This window comes from Sciurus vulgaris, assembly GCF_902686455.1.
Source record: "Sciurus vulgaris genome assembly, chromosome: 5".
Taxonomy (NCBI): Eukaryota; Metazoa; Chordata; class Mammalia; order Rodentia; family Sciuridae; genus Sciurus; species Sciurus vulgaris.
The window spans coordinates 84833953-84853218 of record NC_136465.1 but is presented as its reverse complement, the minus strand read 5'-3'; the positions used below and the strand labels follow the sequence as shown (position 1 = coordinate 84853218).

At 36.8% G+C, this 19266-nt stretch overlaps 1 protein-coding gene across 2 annotated transcripts in view; it reads right to left on the bottom strand.

Moving 5' to 3' along the window:
• Window positions 1–15427: 15427 nt before the first annotated feature.
• Window positions 15428–19266, bottom strand: part of DERA (deoxyribose-phosphate aldolase) — a 123425-nt gene continuing 119586 nt past the window's right edge. For both annotated transcript variants that reach the window (XM_079140402.1, XM_079140401.1), the window contains exons 8-9: window positions 16344–16493; window positions 15428–16090 (exon numbers count right to left, since the gene is read on the bottom strand). In XM_079140402.1, the coding sequence (XP_078996528.1) occupies window positions 16034–16090; window positions 16344–16493 (207 nt within the window). In that variant the 3' untranslated portion in view covers window positions 15428–16033. The remainder of the gene's footprint in view (window positions 16091–16343; window positions 16494–19266) is intronic.

Here is a 19266-nt window from a genome sequence, read left to right as displayed (position 1 = left end):
CCTTACAGAGCTCTAATCTTCTTGCCATTCATCAGGTTTGGTACCAAATGACTTTGGGCTATTTTGACAAATTAATATTGCTCTTAGAAGACAATAATCACAGTCACCAAGTCATTAGCCATGGCTCATGGGTATGCTGGGTGCAGTGGGTGTGTCCTTATATGCCTGGGGTGGGACCAGATAACTACTCCAGGTGTCAGGCTGCTCCAGGAGTTTTACCTGAAGTAGCCTGTTGCATATTGGGCAGAAGAAAAATCAGAATTATGGTCAAGAAGAGAAGTAAAAATTACAGCTAAAACTTTGGGGTTCTTGTCTGAATTATAAAGAGACATTAAGTAATAGATTTAAAAAACAGGAGAATATGGGCTGGGGATGTAGCTCAGTGGTAGAGCCTTTACCTAGCATGCGTGGACACTGGGTTCAATTTCCAGTGCCAATAAAAAAGGTGGGGGGATCAGGAATGGGTACCAAAACACAGGGAGGAAGAGTAAATACTAGGATTCTACAGCCAAGAAGGGCGTCACAGTTTATAACAAATGTATCATATGTTTTATTAAAACTAGAAGAGTTTGAAGTTCCCAAGGACAAAGAAATGAAAATTGTTTAAGGAGATGAAATGCAAATTATCCTGATTCAATCATTTACGTACTATGTACATATATCAAATTATCACACTATACCTCATAAATAAATGTGATTATTTTGTGTCAATAAAAAATTTTAAACTAGGGGATAAGAATCACTTGGGTAGAGCCCTAGAGTAAGAAGAAACCAAGAAAAAGGAGCTTAAGACATAAGGGAATAAAATGGTGAGAGAATATTGGAGTATCTTTTTTATGGAGCTGCAGAATCCTGAAGATATTCATGTGTTCCTAAGGCTCTAAAGGCAACTCCAAAGCAGAATTTCCAAAAATGTTTTTATCAGTGACAAAGTGACATTGAAGTAGGTGTATAACATCCCAAGATGCCTCCTTTGAGGAAAAAAAGTACCTATTTGGGAGTAGGGATTCTGACATGTTTGTTAAACATCAGACATATTACTTTAGAGTGACTCTTTAAATATGCAATATGTTCAGATAGAGGAAAAGCAAACCCGGAACACTGGTGTGTTTTATTTCTTTGTTGCTAGAGGACCTATGCCTGCCTTTGTTGTTTTTCTCAAAACCCAGAGTCTTCTTATTTGAAAATATTTATGTGTGCATGAGAGGATAGATTTTGTGCATTGTTCTTTGAAACTTGTTTTTTGCACTACTGCATTCTCACACATTTTTTTCTATGGGCAGAATGACTCTGTTTTTCTTTATAACCATCAGTGCACAAATCCGCAGGGACTCTACATGGGACAGATCATGAAAACTTTCTTTTCTAAAAGATTTGGGGGGAGCTATATTAAGTTCACATCAGCAGATGAAGAGGCTTGACTTTATTTGAAACTTTTATTGCCCTATAAGGAGAGGTAACTTGGTTTACTAGGTTAGAGTCTGGCGACACATCAAGTGACGAGGATTCAAGTGACAAATCTGAATCTCACTGTTTTACTCTGAGATGTGGGCTAAGTTGCTTTACCTTCTGGAATTTCAGTTTCTTCTCCCAGTGCTTCTTACTCACTTCACAAAGATGTTGTGAATATTAAGTTCAAAGGGCTTAGAGCACTCCTGAAGAAAGACATGCTCCAAGTACAAGGCATTAAGTAATCTGAAAGGCTCCACTTCATGATTAACATATAATTATCATGAGGATTTTACCTAGGAAGTAGTTATACTTCGTGTTAAATCCAACTAAATAATGGAAGAAAAAAATGCATGGAAGAGACAGAAACTAACACAATGTCCTAAAGGTGTATGTACAATTATACTTCAACCAGGTGGGGATAAAGTAAATCAATAAGCAAATTGTAGCAACTATTTTCCACAGTTGATGTGAATTTTAAATTATAACATCCCCATTTGATCATGGACACCAAGTTCAGCATAGAGGACTAGAAGTGAGGGCAAACTGCCCAACATCCTGAGTCATCAAAGAAATACAAATAAAATCAAAACGAGACAACTATATACTCAGTTGAATGGACAAAACTAAAAAGACTGATATTACCAAATGTTGGGGAAGAGATGAAGTAATCAGAACACAGAAAAACTGCTGGTGGGAATGTGAAGTAGCACATCTACTTTGGAAATCAGTGTGGGAGCTTCTCTTGAAGTTAAACAGAGCCCATCCAATGACCCCACAATTCCATTTTCAGGTGCTTAGCCAAGAAAAATAATAACAAAAAAATTTTTTTAAAGATTCATACAGGAAAGTAGCTAACTGCTTTAGTCATAAAAATCTTAGACTGAAAATAATTACATCCCCAAGAGAATGGATAAGCATCTTGATACATAAAGGAATACTATTCAACAATAAAAAAGAGCAAATTCTTGATACAGCAACCATATGAATACATCTCACAGACATTATCTTAAATGAAAGAAATTTGCGATAATACATAGGCCAAAAGAAAAATTTTAAATGTATCAGTAATCATTCAACTTAAAGACAACTGCTGCTGGGCTGGGGTTGTAGCTCAGTGGTAGAGCATTTGCCTAACATGTGTGAGGCACTGGGTTTGAATTTCAGCATGTAAATAAAAAAATAAAGGTCCATTGACAACCAAAAAAAAACAGATAACTGCTGTTGGTGAAACATCGGAAAGTAATCTCTCAGAGTTTTTCCTACACTGAAACACATAGGTAAATATATTTCTACCAAACAGGTAAGACTCATCATGTTACCGTGCCCATGCCTTTCTTCTAAGGTGTTGTATCCTCATCCTCTTGCTGAGGAAAGTAGCTCCAAGTGCTTCCTTATATGTAGGTCCCCATTCTCTATACCACATCATAACTCTGCTTCCCTAACCATGACTGATAATGTTGGGTAAAGTAGCTGACCAAAGACAACCCAGTCATAGGTGGTCCAGTGGTCTTTGAGTGGCATGGTTCAAATGGAGAAAACAAATATTAACTTGCTTGATAAGGTTTTCTCTGAAGAATTTAAATTAGAAAGATGAAAAGAGAGAATGCAGTTGGGAAAAGAACCAATATTGGAAGATACAGAGCAAGGCAGGTGGCAAATGCCAGAAAGGGACAGAAACTGAATTCTGCTAAGAGCACAAGAGGAAGGACCAACATTGCTGCCATGGTGGCCCGCTAGGCTGCACGAATCCTAGAACTACAGTTCCTTGCTTTCCTGTGAAGCCTGATTGCATGGCTTTGGTTGCTTTTAATGTATGGTAATAATAAAGTCCCAACACTGGTATTAGCCTCGTTTCTGCTCTCTATAACCAGAAAAGTTCAATGTGATAGACTAATATAATCATTTTATAATCATACAGCATGTTCTTATTATTATAAGCATTTTTTCTATATTGAACATAATATTATAAACTTCTTTCCACATCTGAAAAATCACCTCTATATCCTCATTCTTGTATTCACATGCCACTATTTTACCAATTCCCTATTAGTATATTATTGTTAGGATTTCTTGGGGAAATTCCAAGTGGGCTTGAAAATTCTGGTGCCAACTACGCAATTTTTTTTCTTCTTTTGGGAACAAATCTAATATTGTTAAGAGTCACCATGCTGTTATACCTTGAGAAACCTGCACATTCGCACTATTGGAAATGAGTCACATCTGTGAATCTTTTTATTAGAGCCTATTAATTTATAAATCATGTTACTTTTTAATTTCAATGTGTCTTTATAATTTTTGTGAAAAATTCATTTTTATAACCCAAATATGGCAAAAGGAAGATACAATGGAGTTTTGTTGTAGTTTGAAATTTTGTCCCAGGAAGGGTAGCCCAATCAAATCTGCAGACTTGCAGTTGTGTAGCCATTAATAATTTCTCCATCCCTGCTGCCTCCTGGGTTTTGGGGAAAACAATACCAACTCTGGAATCTGAACCTTATGGATTTTAAATACTTTCACCTTCAGACAAATGGCTAATGGTAGAGTGGGTAAGTTTGGAATATTATTTGGGTGCTGAATTTGATAAAGAATAAAGGGCACAGTGGATCCTTTGGCCAGCCTGTTTCTTGAAATGTTGAATTCTCCATCTTATTACAATTAAAAGTATCAAGTCACAGCCTGGTTCACAGGCTGATTCAATGATTTCCACAATGAACAAAATTTTAAACATGGGCCCTAAGGTTGTTTTCTACTTTTTAATTTTTATAAACACTACTATAATAGGTATTCATATATACTATTTATATCTTTGACATCTGTCCAGCTTTTCCTTAGGATAATTCCTAAATGTGCAACTCTTTAAGTCAGAGTATGCACTTACAGTGCCTTGGTACACACTGCCAAAAACCCTTCTTAAAGGCTGTACCAATTCCTACTTCTATGGTGAAACAGAATAACACTTACTTTCCACTTCACTGCCAACACCAGGCATGGCCAGTCTCTATAACTTTTGAAGTATTGGGTACCAATATGAATTGTGCTGATTCTATGAAGCCCCAAATGTCTCCCCACTATTATAGCCATCCTCAAACTTTTTAGTATCAGGACCTCTTAGCAAAAGAGCTTTTGTTCATATGGGTTATATTTGCTAATATTTAATTTATGATAAACTAATTTTATATTAATGTATACAAAGAAATTACTTGTCTACTGCCTATTAAGACAAATAATTTTTTAATGAAAGATACCTATTCAAAGAAAAGAAAAAAAACCTACCAGTAAAGCATGTGGCATTGCATTACACCTTTAGTAACAGGCTTAAAGGAAGACATTCTGTTATGAAAGAGGCTGAAAAGACTTATCTACTTCTCATTCAATCTTCTGTAATTGTATAGCTTCTAGAAACCCCCCGATACACTCATCAGAGCAAGAATAAATTAATAATAATAATAATAATAATATCCTTGTATTATTTGAATATAGTTTTGGCTTTATGAATCTCTTGGAAGATTACTACATCCCCTAGAGGTGTCTGGACTTTAGGAACAATAAAATCCAAGAGTGATGTCTAATTCTTAGGTATGTCACATATAAATTCCTTCATAATTCAACCCTAAAATCTTCGTTGGTTATCCTTTCTGACATATTTCTTCTTAAAGCCATTCTGAATTCTGATTCCTTCTGAAATACATTATAAATTTTCAGTTCTACATGCTTTTACATATATCATTATGTCTTCCAAAATGCCTGTCCCATAGAGATTAGGATTTGAGGGGTTACCCAATTAAAAACAACCTCCAAATTCTTACTAAACTGAGGTAGAACAAAAGAAACACACAGGGAGAGAACCCAGTATCACTTCAATTGCCACAGAGTTGATTCTGAAGAATGGAGCCTACTGTACAGCAACAATAGGTTTCTTAACATTCTACCCCTGGATGTCCACTGACACACCTGCCTGGGTGCAGGCAGCACTAGACTCCCCAGATACAGTCGCCTACTCCACAATTAAATTTTTATAATGGATAAAGGGCTCATTCCTAAGAGGAGGAAGGAGGAAAGACTTAAGCCACAAGCAAATACCCAGCTCCTTATCCTTCTAATCTCATAGCCCCGAACAAGGTAAAACATTCCATCTTTCTTGACAGGGAGGACTGAAGAGGAAAAAAAAGGAAGGAGGAGTGGTACACTCAGGACTTCCCTTCACAGAAAACAGGAAAACAGATAAAGTCTGTCTTCTACCCAACACCCGCCCCACAGCACAGCCCACATCTCCACCTGAAAAATCCCTACTCATTCTCAAGCATCACCTCCTGAATGAAACTTAACTTCCTGATATATTCTCCCCTCTGCCATGTGGTATTTTTTATATAGAACAAATTCGAGTGATATTAAGATATTATATACAGAGCACCAAGGATATAAATACAAATAAGATGTTATATCCACCTTCAAAAAATAGGGGAAAAGATATCTAACAGCATCTCTGATACAGTTCTTAGTCTTTATTCCTGACATTTTTTTCTTCCAACAAATTTAGAAGCACCAGGCACAAAGACATCCTTATTTCACTACATAATAATTTACATGTGTCATTGCACCATCTGAAATCTGTCTGCATCATTTGACCCTCACAAATCTACCCAACTTTTACCCTGCCCCTGAAATCTTTACAAATTACCCTCATTTTCTATCTAGATCTTGCCAGACCAATGCCATCAATAATTATCCCCTAAACCTAACAATTTATGTTTTATTCTTCCTATTTTCCTCCTAGCTTTATTCTTGGGTGGATGCCTTTCTGCGTTTTGTATTTATAGCCATAATGATAGAAAACTGTAGTGTCACAGTTCATTCTTTAAGGATTTGGAAATAACACGGGCTGAATTCCAGACCCTAAGACCATTGGTAAACATCATAGAGCTTCATATAGCATGTTTAACCTAATGGAAGGCACGGCTTTGTCCCTAAGCAGCTCATTACAGAGGTTCCACTGCACTGCTATTTCCCCCCATCTCCACAGCAGCCCACAAACTGCATGAGAACATGGTCACTGGCTAGATGGCTACATTCAATGACTTTGGGGTGTATTCTTACTCACCTGAAATTCTTGAAAGAATGGCATGAAGGTATTTTCCCAGAGTGCTGAGTCCATAGTCTGGGATATTCATGAGAAGCACAGGCACTGGAGCCAAAGCAGTTAATTGACCTCAGATCATGGCATGTGTGGCCTTAAGACAAATCACTAATTTCTCCATGCCTTCATCCATCAATATGTCTATAAAATGTTAACAATCATGACTATTTCATAGATTTGTTGTAAGATCAAACAGTTAATATAGATAAGGCACATAGCACAGTGCCCACCACATACTAAATGTACAATAAATTATCAGTTACTACTTACCCAATATGGGCATGAGGAATTTTGAACCTGCCATAACTTGAGATGCACATTTAGTAGGCACACAGGAAACACTGGAAACTGTTCTTAGGTTTGAGTTTAATCCAAAGGTTTATCCAAACCTTTTTAACACAGTCTCATCAAAACAAAAGGTTTTTCAAATTACAAAGGCAGTTAGTATTTTTGAAAGCTAATTCTCAGCATAAATATTGAATCTACCAAGTGAAATCCTATTATAAGACCATGTTTACATAATTCTATTATATCCAAAAATATTCATATGCACTTTTTAAAGCTCAAATCAAGCATTTATACAACTATAATCTCCCTCCTTTGCAAAACCTTGCTCCAGGTGTGTCAAATGTTTGAATCAGTCCACCAGATACAGACAGTGACTACAGTTTAAAGGACATAATCTAATAACATATTAAGTAGTTCCATAAACCTTGGAAAGTGAAACTGACTTTCAACCATGGAATGGCTTACACAGTGAGTAAATTTGGCACATTAGCTCTTAAGTCATTTTAAAAGCATTAAAACAGATTTCAAAGATTTCAAACATACAATTATTTTTGCTGCCACTCAAAACATGAAATAAACATCACTTAAAAAAAGATATGTGCTTTTTTTGTCTATCAAAACAAACAGCTTAATGAATAAAAATTGTTTTCCCAAACCGTTTTTCATACATTTGCAACTCATCCAGCAAGTTTCAGCATCTGAAAATGTACCATTTCCCTATCCCACCCCCAAAGTTAAAATATATCAAAGTTGAGCTATTTTATGAAAAACTGCTATTTGGAACTTAGGTCCCAAGCAATGCTGTATTTTGGACTACCTATATGCCCCCTTGGTCTATATGCTTAACTTGTGGACTAGTCTCGTTTTATAATCAGCTGTATTTATCCATAGCAAAAATTATCTTTTAAATCATCATGTAAATCTGGAGCATCCATTCTTTGTAAGATGCTGTGCAGGATATTGTAATGGAGTCAAATCTGGTTATGACAAGTTGCCCTTCAGAGTTTCCACTCAAGGGGGTCCAAAAAAAATGTAGACAAACTAAATGCAAGACTGTCTGTCTGCCCCTGTGCCAAGTTCCAGGTAGAGTGTGCTATTGTGATGAAGGAAGAATACAGAGATCAACCAGATCCCTGACCTAGACCACCCCTGCTTCACTTGTTTGCCACTGGCCCCCAAATCCTTAGTCTGCAATCTCCTAGTTAAGTCTGGATCCCTATATCCATCCCAGACTGGTGTCTTTGCTGTACTGAGAGTCTTTTACTGACAGATTTCTCTCCACTTGACTTTTTAAGTCCCAGACTTGCAAAGCTACAGGTTAGAGCTCCTCTACCAGCTCTGCTTTGTAAAATTGACACTACATAGCATAAACCCCTCCCCACCCTTTGCTTCCCCTCCTGCTCCTGCAACCTGCCTGCCATGGAGACTCAGAAAAAGACAAAATGCAAAAATAATTTTATTGTAAGAATGATAGAAATCCATTTTTACAGTAAGTCAGAAAAGTGAGAAACAGCTTCTGATCTGAACCTTCTTTTCTGATGTTGCTTAGTGACGAATGAGTTTAAAGGGTGCCCAGTAGGTAGAACTGGAACAGAAAGCACATGTTCATGCATATAAAAAGATTAGACTTGTATTGCTCAAATAAGTCTATTTTTAAACGTCTGATTTTCCAGCTTTGTAGAGAATAACTGGAATTTTAGCACAGTTTCTACATGCCAGGTGCTTCCCAGAATCAGTTTTATTTATTATTCCCCTCCACATTCCAATGGGGAAGATAAGTTTTATCTGAGGGTGAGATACTGAATAATAACAGATGCCTCAGGCATTGCAGCTTCAGCCCCCATTTCTTAGCACTTTCGGTTTTAGAGTTACTGTTGCTTCTACTATTTCAAAGTGAATTAGAATTTATATTCATTCCAAACTTAACAACTCTTCCATTCAAATGTAACACTTAATGCAAATTCCAACTCCTTAGCCTCAGACCAAGGCAGTAGATCAAAGTAGGTGGCACAAACCAGGAAGTTAAACCTAGATCTTCTACAGAAAGGTCCATGGGCTGACACCAGACATTGTTCAGGGTCCAGTCTGGCATCCAAAAGGAGGAGAGGTGAAGATAGAAGAAAAATCATACAGCAAACCGTATTTGCAGGAAGCATCCTGTTGTTGAGGAAGGGCCACAGAAGAGAATGGCACCATGAGTAGCCCTAAATCTGTTCATCTCCAGTGCCTAGGGAAAGTGAAGGCCCAAAGAAACAAATACTCATTTCTGAGTCATAAGGAACTTAAGTGTCTGCAAATAACAAGAATTCCCACAAGGCATGGGCATGACATATCTCCACAAAAATTCTTGTCTGTAGTGGGTCCAGAAAAAACTGACCTCATTAAAAAATGAGCACCTATGCAAAACTACTCTGAGAAAATATGAGAAGAAATAAATGAGGAAAAAATGGAAAAAAGATCACTTGCCAGGAAAGACATTTGCATGGAGTAGATAAAAATTTGAACCAAAGGTATTGCCATCAACTTAAAAACAAACAAAAACCCAAACAAAGCTACCTTATCTATAAAGCAAGAGTTTATATCAAATATACAAGGGCTCAGGGAAGACAATGCAAGACAATAGGAAACGAACATGATTTGATAGAGCCCAGGAAACAAATATTAAATTGGCAGTAACCAGACTATGGTGGAAATATGGAAATAACAAGGATGACAGGAATGGGAAAAGAGTGCAAAATGAAGTAGAAAAAATAATTCAAAAGAACTGGAGAAAATAATAGCTAGAAAGGACAGATAAAATGATTTCATATTTAGTAACCAGCATCCTGAAGAAGAGGTTAAAAAATCGTAAGAAAACAGGAAAAAGATCAAAGGTATACTTCAAAGTAACTTTTCAGAAATATAAGTCATGAATCTATAGACTTGAGAAGGCATGCTGAAAGCCAGGAAAAATTGACACAAAACATTCAACTTTGATTCATGTTTTAGTAAAGTTACTAAAATTAAGAGAAAAATCAGTTGTGCACTGCAGCACAAAGTTTAATGCTACTCTTCACAACAGTGTTCAAAGTTCAAAGACAATGGGACAAAGTTCTCAGGGGAATGAAGGGTGTGATCTAAGAACTGTACAAGGCTAGTCATAAAGTGTAGAGACAGTAAACATTTTTGAACTTGGAAAAATGGAGGGAATATAGTCCCCAAGCCCTTCTTGAAGAAACTATTAAAGGCCAAACTCTGAAAATCAAAGAGATCAATGGGGAGAAATGGTCATGAGTATTGACCTCATCTAGCTTTAGGATTAAGAATAAACAAGTGTGAAGATTATGGTCACAGAACAGAACTTAAATGTTATAAGCTCCAACAATATAGAAATAACACAGAAAAGGTTTGGAGTCAAAAAGGACAAAGCGTGGGTGGGTAAGCAGACTTTCTCATCTAATAGAACAGAGAACAGAAAGATTATTAAAGCTAATAAACCACATATTAGGGCTATAAGAATATTTCAAAGTCTAAAAAATCATAAAAATTATATAATTAGAGTCAGATGAGTTTAGGTGAAAGATGAGGGAAGGAATTAGAAAAACTAGTCATTACTCTTAGTAGGAAGTCAACAGACTCAGCAGACAGCCATCTAAACAGAACTTTAAGTATTTAGAGGAAAAGCCACTAAATGTTGCTGGTGAGAGCATAAAACTCCATAAAACTTCTCTGCACCTATTTGAATGAGACCAAGAGGGGAGACTTAGTAGAGGTCATCTTTGGAAACTAATTGAAAATGCAAATACAACTAAAGGGCATGTAGTCCTTTCCTATGAAAAAGTATAATACAACTTTTCTCCAGCTCCATTTTGTTATATTGTAGTTGACAACTGTCATGATTCCTTGACCATCAAACATCTTTTGAGTACTGTATGCTGTACCCAAGGCAGCCTTGATTTGCTTTCTTAGCTGACAACAAGAGCAGAAACACATGACCAAGGCCCTAAGAGTCAGACTGCCGGGGAACTTGATATCCAACAGAGCAACATGAAGAATCCACCTTTCACACTATAATAAATACAGTTTTCAGGGGCAAAGGCAGAGGTTCACATAACAAGTTCCAGTAACAAATGAGTCTTCACTGCTACAGTTTTAATGAGTGGTTTCGACATGTTCAGAGATGGCTGCACCTACATTCAACCATCTGGTCTTCTCAGATATCCTGTAAAACACTCAACAAGCTTTGAAAAGTATCTTTTCTGCTTATCCTAGGAAGACTTCTGTTGTCTATAAACTGAACTTAACTATGTATAATACTGGCAGAGTACACAATGAAAAGACAAAAGATGATTTCAAACATTTTCAGTGTTGAAAATGCCAAGGAACTAATATTTTCATTAGCTCTAGAGATCATCTACTCAGATCCTTCAGACTAAAGAGCCACGTATCTCTGAACATACCTTTCCCTAGAACATCTTACCCATTCCAGATAGAAGTTAAACCATGGGCTCCGTTAAAATAGGTCTTGATTTTAAGTACATTATTATATTTGAATCACTGAAAGTTAAAGTGTTCCAAAGTGATAAAATCAAATACACTTGAATGTTGGTTAGCTGAAATCCTTTGGAGATTTTATGGATGATTCTAAATTTGTCTAAGGCATTTATTCTAGGCTCCAATACTTGCTTTTAAGCTCAAAGTAAAATCAAATTCATTGCCTACTGTGAAAGGATTATTAAGGGGTAATGTCATTTCCATCACTCCTCCTATTCTTGGTTAGGAAAAGCCGAAAAATATGTATATTTATCCTGGAGTTTCATGGTAAAGAAGTACTACAGCTGGTGGGCTTTACTGCTTAATGAATGCATTATTCTGGAATGTAGAGCTCAGTAAGCCAATTTTGTGTCCAGTGGTCTTAAAAGTGTAGCTCTTGGACAGCATTGACAACACAGGACACTTGGAAATAGATTCTCAGGCCCCAGCCAAACTGCCGATTAGAAATTCTTCGGGCAGGACCCAGAATGCTGTTTTATAAAGCTCTCTCTTAATTCTGATGTATACTGAAGTTTGAGGGCCACTTTCTTTGGCAGAATACCAAAACTACTGCAATGGAGAATCATTTTGGAGAAGCGAACAGCAAGATGCACCTTAACACATTTCAGAGCGCTAGAGTTCTTCCCCAGAACTAACCTAACGTTATGTGTAGCCTGAATTTATTTCTTCTTCTAAGGAAGTATGGAACTCTTGCTCACTAAATTTTAATACAGGTACAACTTCCTGGGTTAGTGGATCAGATATTAAGTACCTTCCAATCTTCTCCCAATTCCTTTTATCTTTATATCACCTTTTAAAACTCTTCATCATCTTTATCCACTTCCAGAATAAAATATAGTTATTTTTACTATTAAATGCATTGAAAACATTCCCTGACATCAGAGAAACCAATGACACAAAATCTAGGTTTCCAATATTCCTTCCATATTTTATAATACAAGTTGTACTTTTTAAATAAAAAACAAAATTTCAGTCTGTCCTTTCTAGATCTTCTGACTCCTTCTCATTCCTGTTTTTTCCTTAAAAAGTTTTAGTTCATTATAAGGTCACTGAGTATTTCACATATATTGCATTAAACATTCTGATCCTCATTTGCCCTATTAAATAAGAATTGACCAGATGGATATTCCTCTACTCTCTCTCCTGAGCAGGTTTTAGTTAATTAAAAATGATTATTTTTACTACATATTTTATATATCAGCCAGATGTTACCTGTGGCCATTTCTAGAAAGGATCACTTGGTGGTGGTTATAAAATACATATTTTCCTTTGGGAGGAAAGACTCCTGAGTACCATCAGGAAAATAAATGTAGAAATTGACTTCACCTCATACAGTTTTCCTAGTGCCAAAATGGGCCAAATATTTTCATTCTCTTTAAGGTAAGATCTATTCAAATTCTTCCTAATTCTTTAAATCTCTGCACTCTGGCCCATTTGTTTTGTCAAAAAAAGAATTGTCAGGTTGATGCAAGAAAAATCAATGTTGGCTTCCCTCTGCACTCTTAAGTTGATTTTTCTGAAGAAACTGATTTGGTTTCTCTAAATTTGGCTTATCTAAGGCGTCTCTGCATAACACAGTGTTCTGCTTGATCAGGACAGGGACCGTGCCATGAAAGTGTGTGGACACACTTTCAGGTATCTGCAACAGTGCTCACTTCTGCATAGGTCTCCTTCAAAGCTATTTCACATGTGAACTAACTCATCTCATCTTCTCATTTATGTTGAAATACTTCAGAGAGGCAAGGAATGTGTAAATTTTAAAACTGTCTTGAGTTCAGAAGTCAGTTTCTCCCCATGTGTACACAAATAAGAATCCAAGAGTCTCCTTTTTTCTCCTAAAATCAAAACTCAGTTTTTTAAAAAAATTCAGGATGAGAAATCACCCCAAATTATGAAATTCTAACAAATGAAATCAATCACATTATAACTTGGGTGAAGGGGAGATGGTTGGTCTTCTCCAAAATGCCATTTGGAAGATTCCTAGGGACAAAAGTAGGTCTCAAACTGAACTACACATGCTGACAAACAAAAGAACATATGACAAGGTGTAAAAAACCAGCAAGAAATTTTCAATTGCAAAGACCTGGCTGTGTCTTGTAAAATATTTCATCCTGTGGATGGGGATATGGGTTCTAACCTCAGCTCTGAACTTCCATATGACCTTGCCCAAGTGACTTCTTCACTGAGTTTCTCTTCCCATGTAAAAAAAAAATGACAGGGTTGAACTAGATATTCTCTACAGTTCATTTAAGGCCCCAACTTATGTGATTGATTAAAAAATAACTTTAGGGCCTACTATGCTTTATTGAACAATTCCAACAATGGGGGGGTTACTTCTTTTAACTTAGAATCTTTAAATACAGAACACAGTGATTCATTTTCTGATTGCATAAAGCATCTGCCACTAATGTTCTGAAGTACACAAATCTGCTTGTAGTAAATCACAGTCACCTCAAAAATGACCTCTTCCTCTTATGTTTTCATAGCAATCAACATTAAATATGGTGTTTCCATTAAAGTCATCTGTACTACATCTGATTTCAAGAGCCAGGTAAGAAGGGGCAGACATTCCTGATGAAGAGTCCCACAGTCCTTGGAATAAATTGTCCCTCAAAATGTAACATTACTTACCATTACAGGCCATGCTCATTAGCCTCTAATAGGTTTGAGGGATTCACCAGTCTTAATTTCCTATGTGCATCTATAATTGTCCATAGAGGTCAATTTTAGTGGATGCCTCATATAAATTAAAATTGAAGATAATGATGCCTGTTCACTTGATCAACTAAAATGACCAGCTGGGTTTAATGGGAGGAAAACAGAAACCCCAGTGAAATTAGAACAGCTTCAAAGGTGATAGAAAGTAATTATTTTTCTGTAATGTTTCTTCTCCAAAGGTGACTGGCCATTGCACAGGTAGGCACCTGGGCCAGCATATTATGAAGCTGAAGATGGCATTCAAAGTCACGGACCATGTCCAAAGGCACAAGTCAAGAGTCAGCATTCTGCTAAGGCACTGGAGGAAAGCAAGATTTCTTTTCCATTCTTATTTTAGTCCTTTCCTTTACAGTGAAGAGAGGTGCTTGGAGGGACTTGCTTAATTGACTCCCAAGAGGCAAATTCTAATTTAGATTGGTACAAAGTGTTTTCTCTTTCTAGCCATAAAATGTTTTCTTGGATTGTTCTAATTATCTTGGGGTAGTATAATTTTAGGTCTGAAAACCTTGATATCACCTGCCCTAGCCCCTTTATTTCACAGATGAAGAAACAGAGGTGAAGAGATGTGAACAGACTAGGCCAAGGTCCCAAAGAGAGACAAACAGAGGTTTAACTGGAACCTGGCAGATGAGAGGAGACCAAAGCAGGCTCCCAGTCTGGGATTTTTGCTTATGAGTAACTGGATCATTGTTCAGGGAAGGAAAAAAGACTTGATGTAAATCACTATTTAAGGAAACTTACGTTCTATAATGTGGTAGAGATGCTAGCAAGCAACAAGGCTGGAGGTGGGAGGAAGGGAGACAGAGGGCAATGGAGCTGGTAAAGCATGAGGCAGATCACCACTCCCTGGAGCTGACAGTGGGCTCTGTTCCTGTGCATCCAGCTGTGTGACAGCCACACACGGAGACTGCACAGACTAGCAGCCCGCATGCCCACCTGGGCTTGATTCTTGACTCTGCTAACTTTGAGCAACCTTTGGCAGGTTGCTTAAGTTCTGGTCCCAGTCCCTTATCTGTCTAAAAAGATGATAATATCAGTACTTACTACTGAAAGGATTACAAAACTTTACTGTACTTATGTTAGCATTATAATGATTAAATAAGGATTAAATAAATTCATATAGGTAAAGAGCTTAGTACACAGTAAGTGCCATATTAGTGTTTGCTGCTTTCTGAACCCTATTCACTTCACCAGAAAACCTTAAGAGTTACATTCACTCACAATGTACTAAGGTGCTTTGTCTGATATATATAACCAAGTAATCTACTAGAGATATTCAGAAAGTCACCGATAAAACCTCTATATGTTTAATGGATTAATTTTTTAATATGTAAAATGGTTTTTTAAAAAAGAAACAACCACACGGAGTTTTTATTTTAAAAATTCAATGATATTCATAGTTCCATAAAATGATGTCAGAAACTTCATTAGTAAAACTAGTAATAAAAGAGCACGTTCATTGAAAAAACTGATGGGTTTTCATGACAGAAAGTTAGTGCCAAATCAGTAGCTCCTGAAGTTCTTACAGCAGCAGTTCAGCAATGTTGCTTTTTTCTTTTTTCTTTTCTTTTTTCTGGAGAACATGTGGGCAGTTTAACTTTTTCTTCCCCCCTTAGAATTTGATGTTGTCCAAGTTATCATTAACATTTTACTCAGAATTTTTAGGGTAAAAAACTCACAAAATTAATAGTGTAGATCATCTGGTAATTAAGACCATTTCAGATGTGCCTGAAATGAGTGCCACATGTGGATTAGTTTGCTTTTTCATTCATCCTCTAAGATCAGTGAACATCTTAGGGGAAAAAAAATCAGTTACTTATTCCCCTATTTTTCAATAATTTTAGCAATTAGGCAGAAAAAAGATTTTAAACACTGTTGCAAATAACTTTTCTGGGTCAGGATGCCAATTTAAGACATTGGGAGATCATGATATGCCGCATATCTGCCAGTCACATGATGGTAAATCTGTAAGGAAAATCAGAGTTCAGTTCATTAGTAATTCTTACAAAATCATAAACCTAATATAATAATTATGCTATCACATAATAATGAATACATTCCAGCAGACTCTGCCCAACCTACTTCAGGTGGAGATCTGCTTGGAAGAAAGTAGAGGTTTGGGTATGATGAGGCAAATTAGATGAGTTTTCATCTCTAGTTTTCAATTTCTCAAAAGCACTTGTCAATTCATTCCAAGGACAAAGGCATTGCCCCTTACCTGTCTCTCAATGTCTGTAAGCAGGGAACTGGCACCTATGCGGAAGAGTTCTGGCTTCAGCCACTCATCCCCAAGTTCCTCCTTTATAAGAGAGAGCCAAGCAAGGGAGTCCTTGGCACTGCGGATGCCTCCTGCTGGCTTAAAGCCTACCTAAAAGGGAAGATAACTGTTGTTACTGGGTTGATTTTAAAAATGATACTGGGTTTATGCAGAATCTTGATCTTCTCTCTCTCACTTCAGTCTTTCTCAGTTCATCCAGCGAAAAAACCATGCATTCCTTATTCATGCCCATTCACTCTACAAAGCAACTTCCAAAATTAACGAGAGGAATGCCCCCAGCTTCTAAGGGGACATTAATAAGGGCTAATAACCCTGATTAGCATTTCACTTCTTGCAAAGTCATAAACCTTAACCATCTAGATTGTAGCTGAGCCTAGAAGAGAAAAGAAAGGTGTCAATAAACAGGAAAATCTACCACAAAAGCCGTTCTTTCCACATCTTTTTTTTTTTAATTTAATGTTTTTAGATATACATGACAATAGGGTGTATTTTAATGTACATACAAACATTATACATACATGGGGTGCAACCCATTACAAATTTGAGCCCATTCTTGTGTTAACAATGTGGAGTTACACTAGTCATGTACTCATATATGAGCACAGGAAAGTGATGTCTGATTCATGCTACTCTCTTTCCTATTCCCTTTCTCTCCCTTCCCTTCATTCCTCTATGTCTAATCCAATAAACTTCTATAATTATCCTCCATACCCTCCCTTGTTATGGGTTAGCATCCACATATCAGAAACCATATTTGGCCTTTGGTTTTTTGGGGATTGGCTTGTTTCACTTAGCATGGTATTCTCCAGTTCCATCCATTTCCCAGCAAATGCCATAATTTCATTCTTGTTTATGGCTGAATAATATTCCATTGTACATACATACCACATTTTCTTTATCCATTCATCTGTTGAAGGGCACCTAAGATGGTTCCACAGCTTAGCTACTACTGTGAATTGAGCTGTTATACACTGATGTAGCTGCAATACTATAGTATGCTGATTTTAAATACTTTGGGTATAAGCCAAGGAATGGGATAACTGGGTCAAATGGTAGTTCCATTCCAAGTTTTCTAAGGAATCTCCATACTGCTTTCCAGAGCGAACCTTTCTACCCACAACCTTGCCAACATTTATTGTTGCTTGTATTATTGATAATCATCATTCTGATTGGAGTGAAGTGAAATCTTAGTTTTGATTTGCATTTCTCTAATTACTAGAGATATTGAACATTTTTTCATGTATTTGTTGACCGATCATATTTCTTCCGTGAAGTGCCTGTTCAGTTCCTTTGCCCATTTATTGATTGGGTTATTTGTTTTCCTGGTATTAAATTTTGTGGGTTCTTTGTATATCCTGGAGATTAATGCTCTATCTCAGGTGCATGTGGTAAAGATTTTCTCCCATTCTGCAGGCTCTCTGTTCATGTTCTTGATTGTTTCCCTTGCTGTGAAGAAGTTTTTTAGCTTGATGCCATCCCATTTAGTGATTCCTGATTTGATTTACTTCTCGTGCTTTAGGAGTCTTATTGAGGAAGTCCATTCCTGAGCAAATATGATGGAGAGTTGGTCCTACATTTTCTTCTAGTAGGTACAGACTCTCTGGTCTAATGCCAAGGTCCTGGATCCACTTTGAGTTGAGTTTTGTACAGGGGGAGATACAGGGACTCAGTTTCAGTCTACAACATGTGGATTTTCAATTTTCCCAGCAACATTTGTTGAAAAGGTTATCTTTTCTCCAATGTATGTTTACAGCACCTTTGTCTAATATGAGATAACTGTGTTTATGTGGGTATCTGTGTCTTATATTCTGTTCCATTGGTCTTCAATTCTATTTTTGTGCCAATTCCATACCATTTTTGTTCTATAGCTCTGTAGTATAATTTAAGGTCTGGTATTGTGATGCCTCCTGCATTACATTTCTTGCTAAGAATTGATTTGGATATTCTGGGCCTCTTTTCCAAAAAAACTTCATGACTGCTTTTTCTGTGAGAACATCACTGGAATTTTAATGGGAATTGCATTAAGTCTGCATAGCACTTTTGGTAGTATGGCCATTTTGACAGTGTTAATTCTGCCTATCCAAGAACATGGGAGATCTTTCCACCTTCTAAGTTTTTCTTCAATTTCTTTCTTTAGTGTTCTGTAGTTTTCACTATAGAGGTCTTTCACTTCTTTTGTTAGATTGATTCCCAAGTATTTTATGTTTTTTTTTTTTTTTTTTTGAGGCTATTGTGAATGGGATAGTTTTCTTGATTTCTCTTTCAAATGATTTGTCATCAGCATATAGGAATGTCATTGATTTATGGGTGTTAATTTAAACAAGCCTTCACAAGATTCAAAAGCAGATATGTACTTTAAAAAAAAGAGGACAGAATCAGTGAGGCCACAAGGTCACCCTAACCAAATTGGCAGCATTCCAGGGAGGAGAATTGACAGTTGTTTTAATCAACTTAATTGCAGGGACTTTTTTTCCGAAGCAGTAGGCACACAAAGTTCTATCATGCAGAAAGACCAATTACATAAGTACAACAGAAAGACAGTGTAGGGGATCTAAATATTTTAGAAGTTTTTAAGGGTGGACACAGCTCAAGTCACACAGCCCAAGTCAGCCAAAATTGTTGTTTGTAAATAATGTCCTATATCCATTAGGAAAGGGAAAATATGCTCCACATACAGTAAGAGCCTCTTCATCTGGGTTTACTTTGTCAAGGAACTTGAACATCCAGAAAAGTAGAAAATCTACAGATGGAGTCAAACAAACAATACCCCTGAGAGCCCAGATATAAAATTCTTGCATTTCATCATTCAGAGGTGGTCTTTGAAAGAAAGCACCAGGAGATGATTGCTAACAAAATGCTGGAG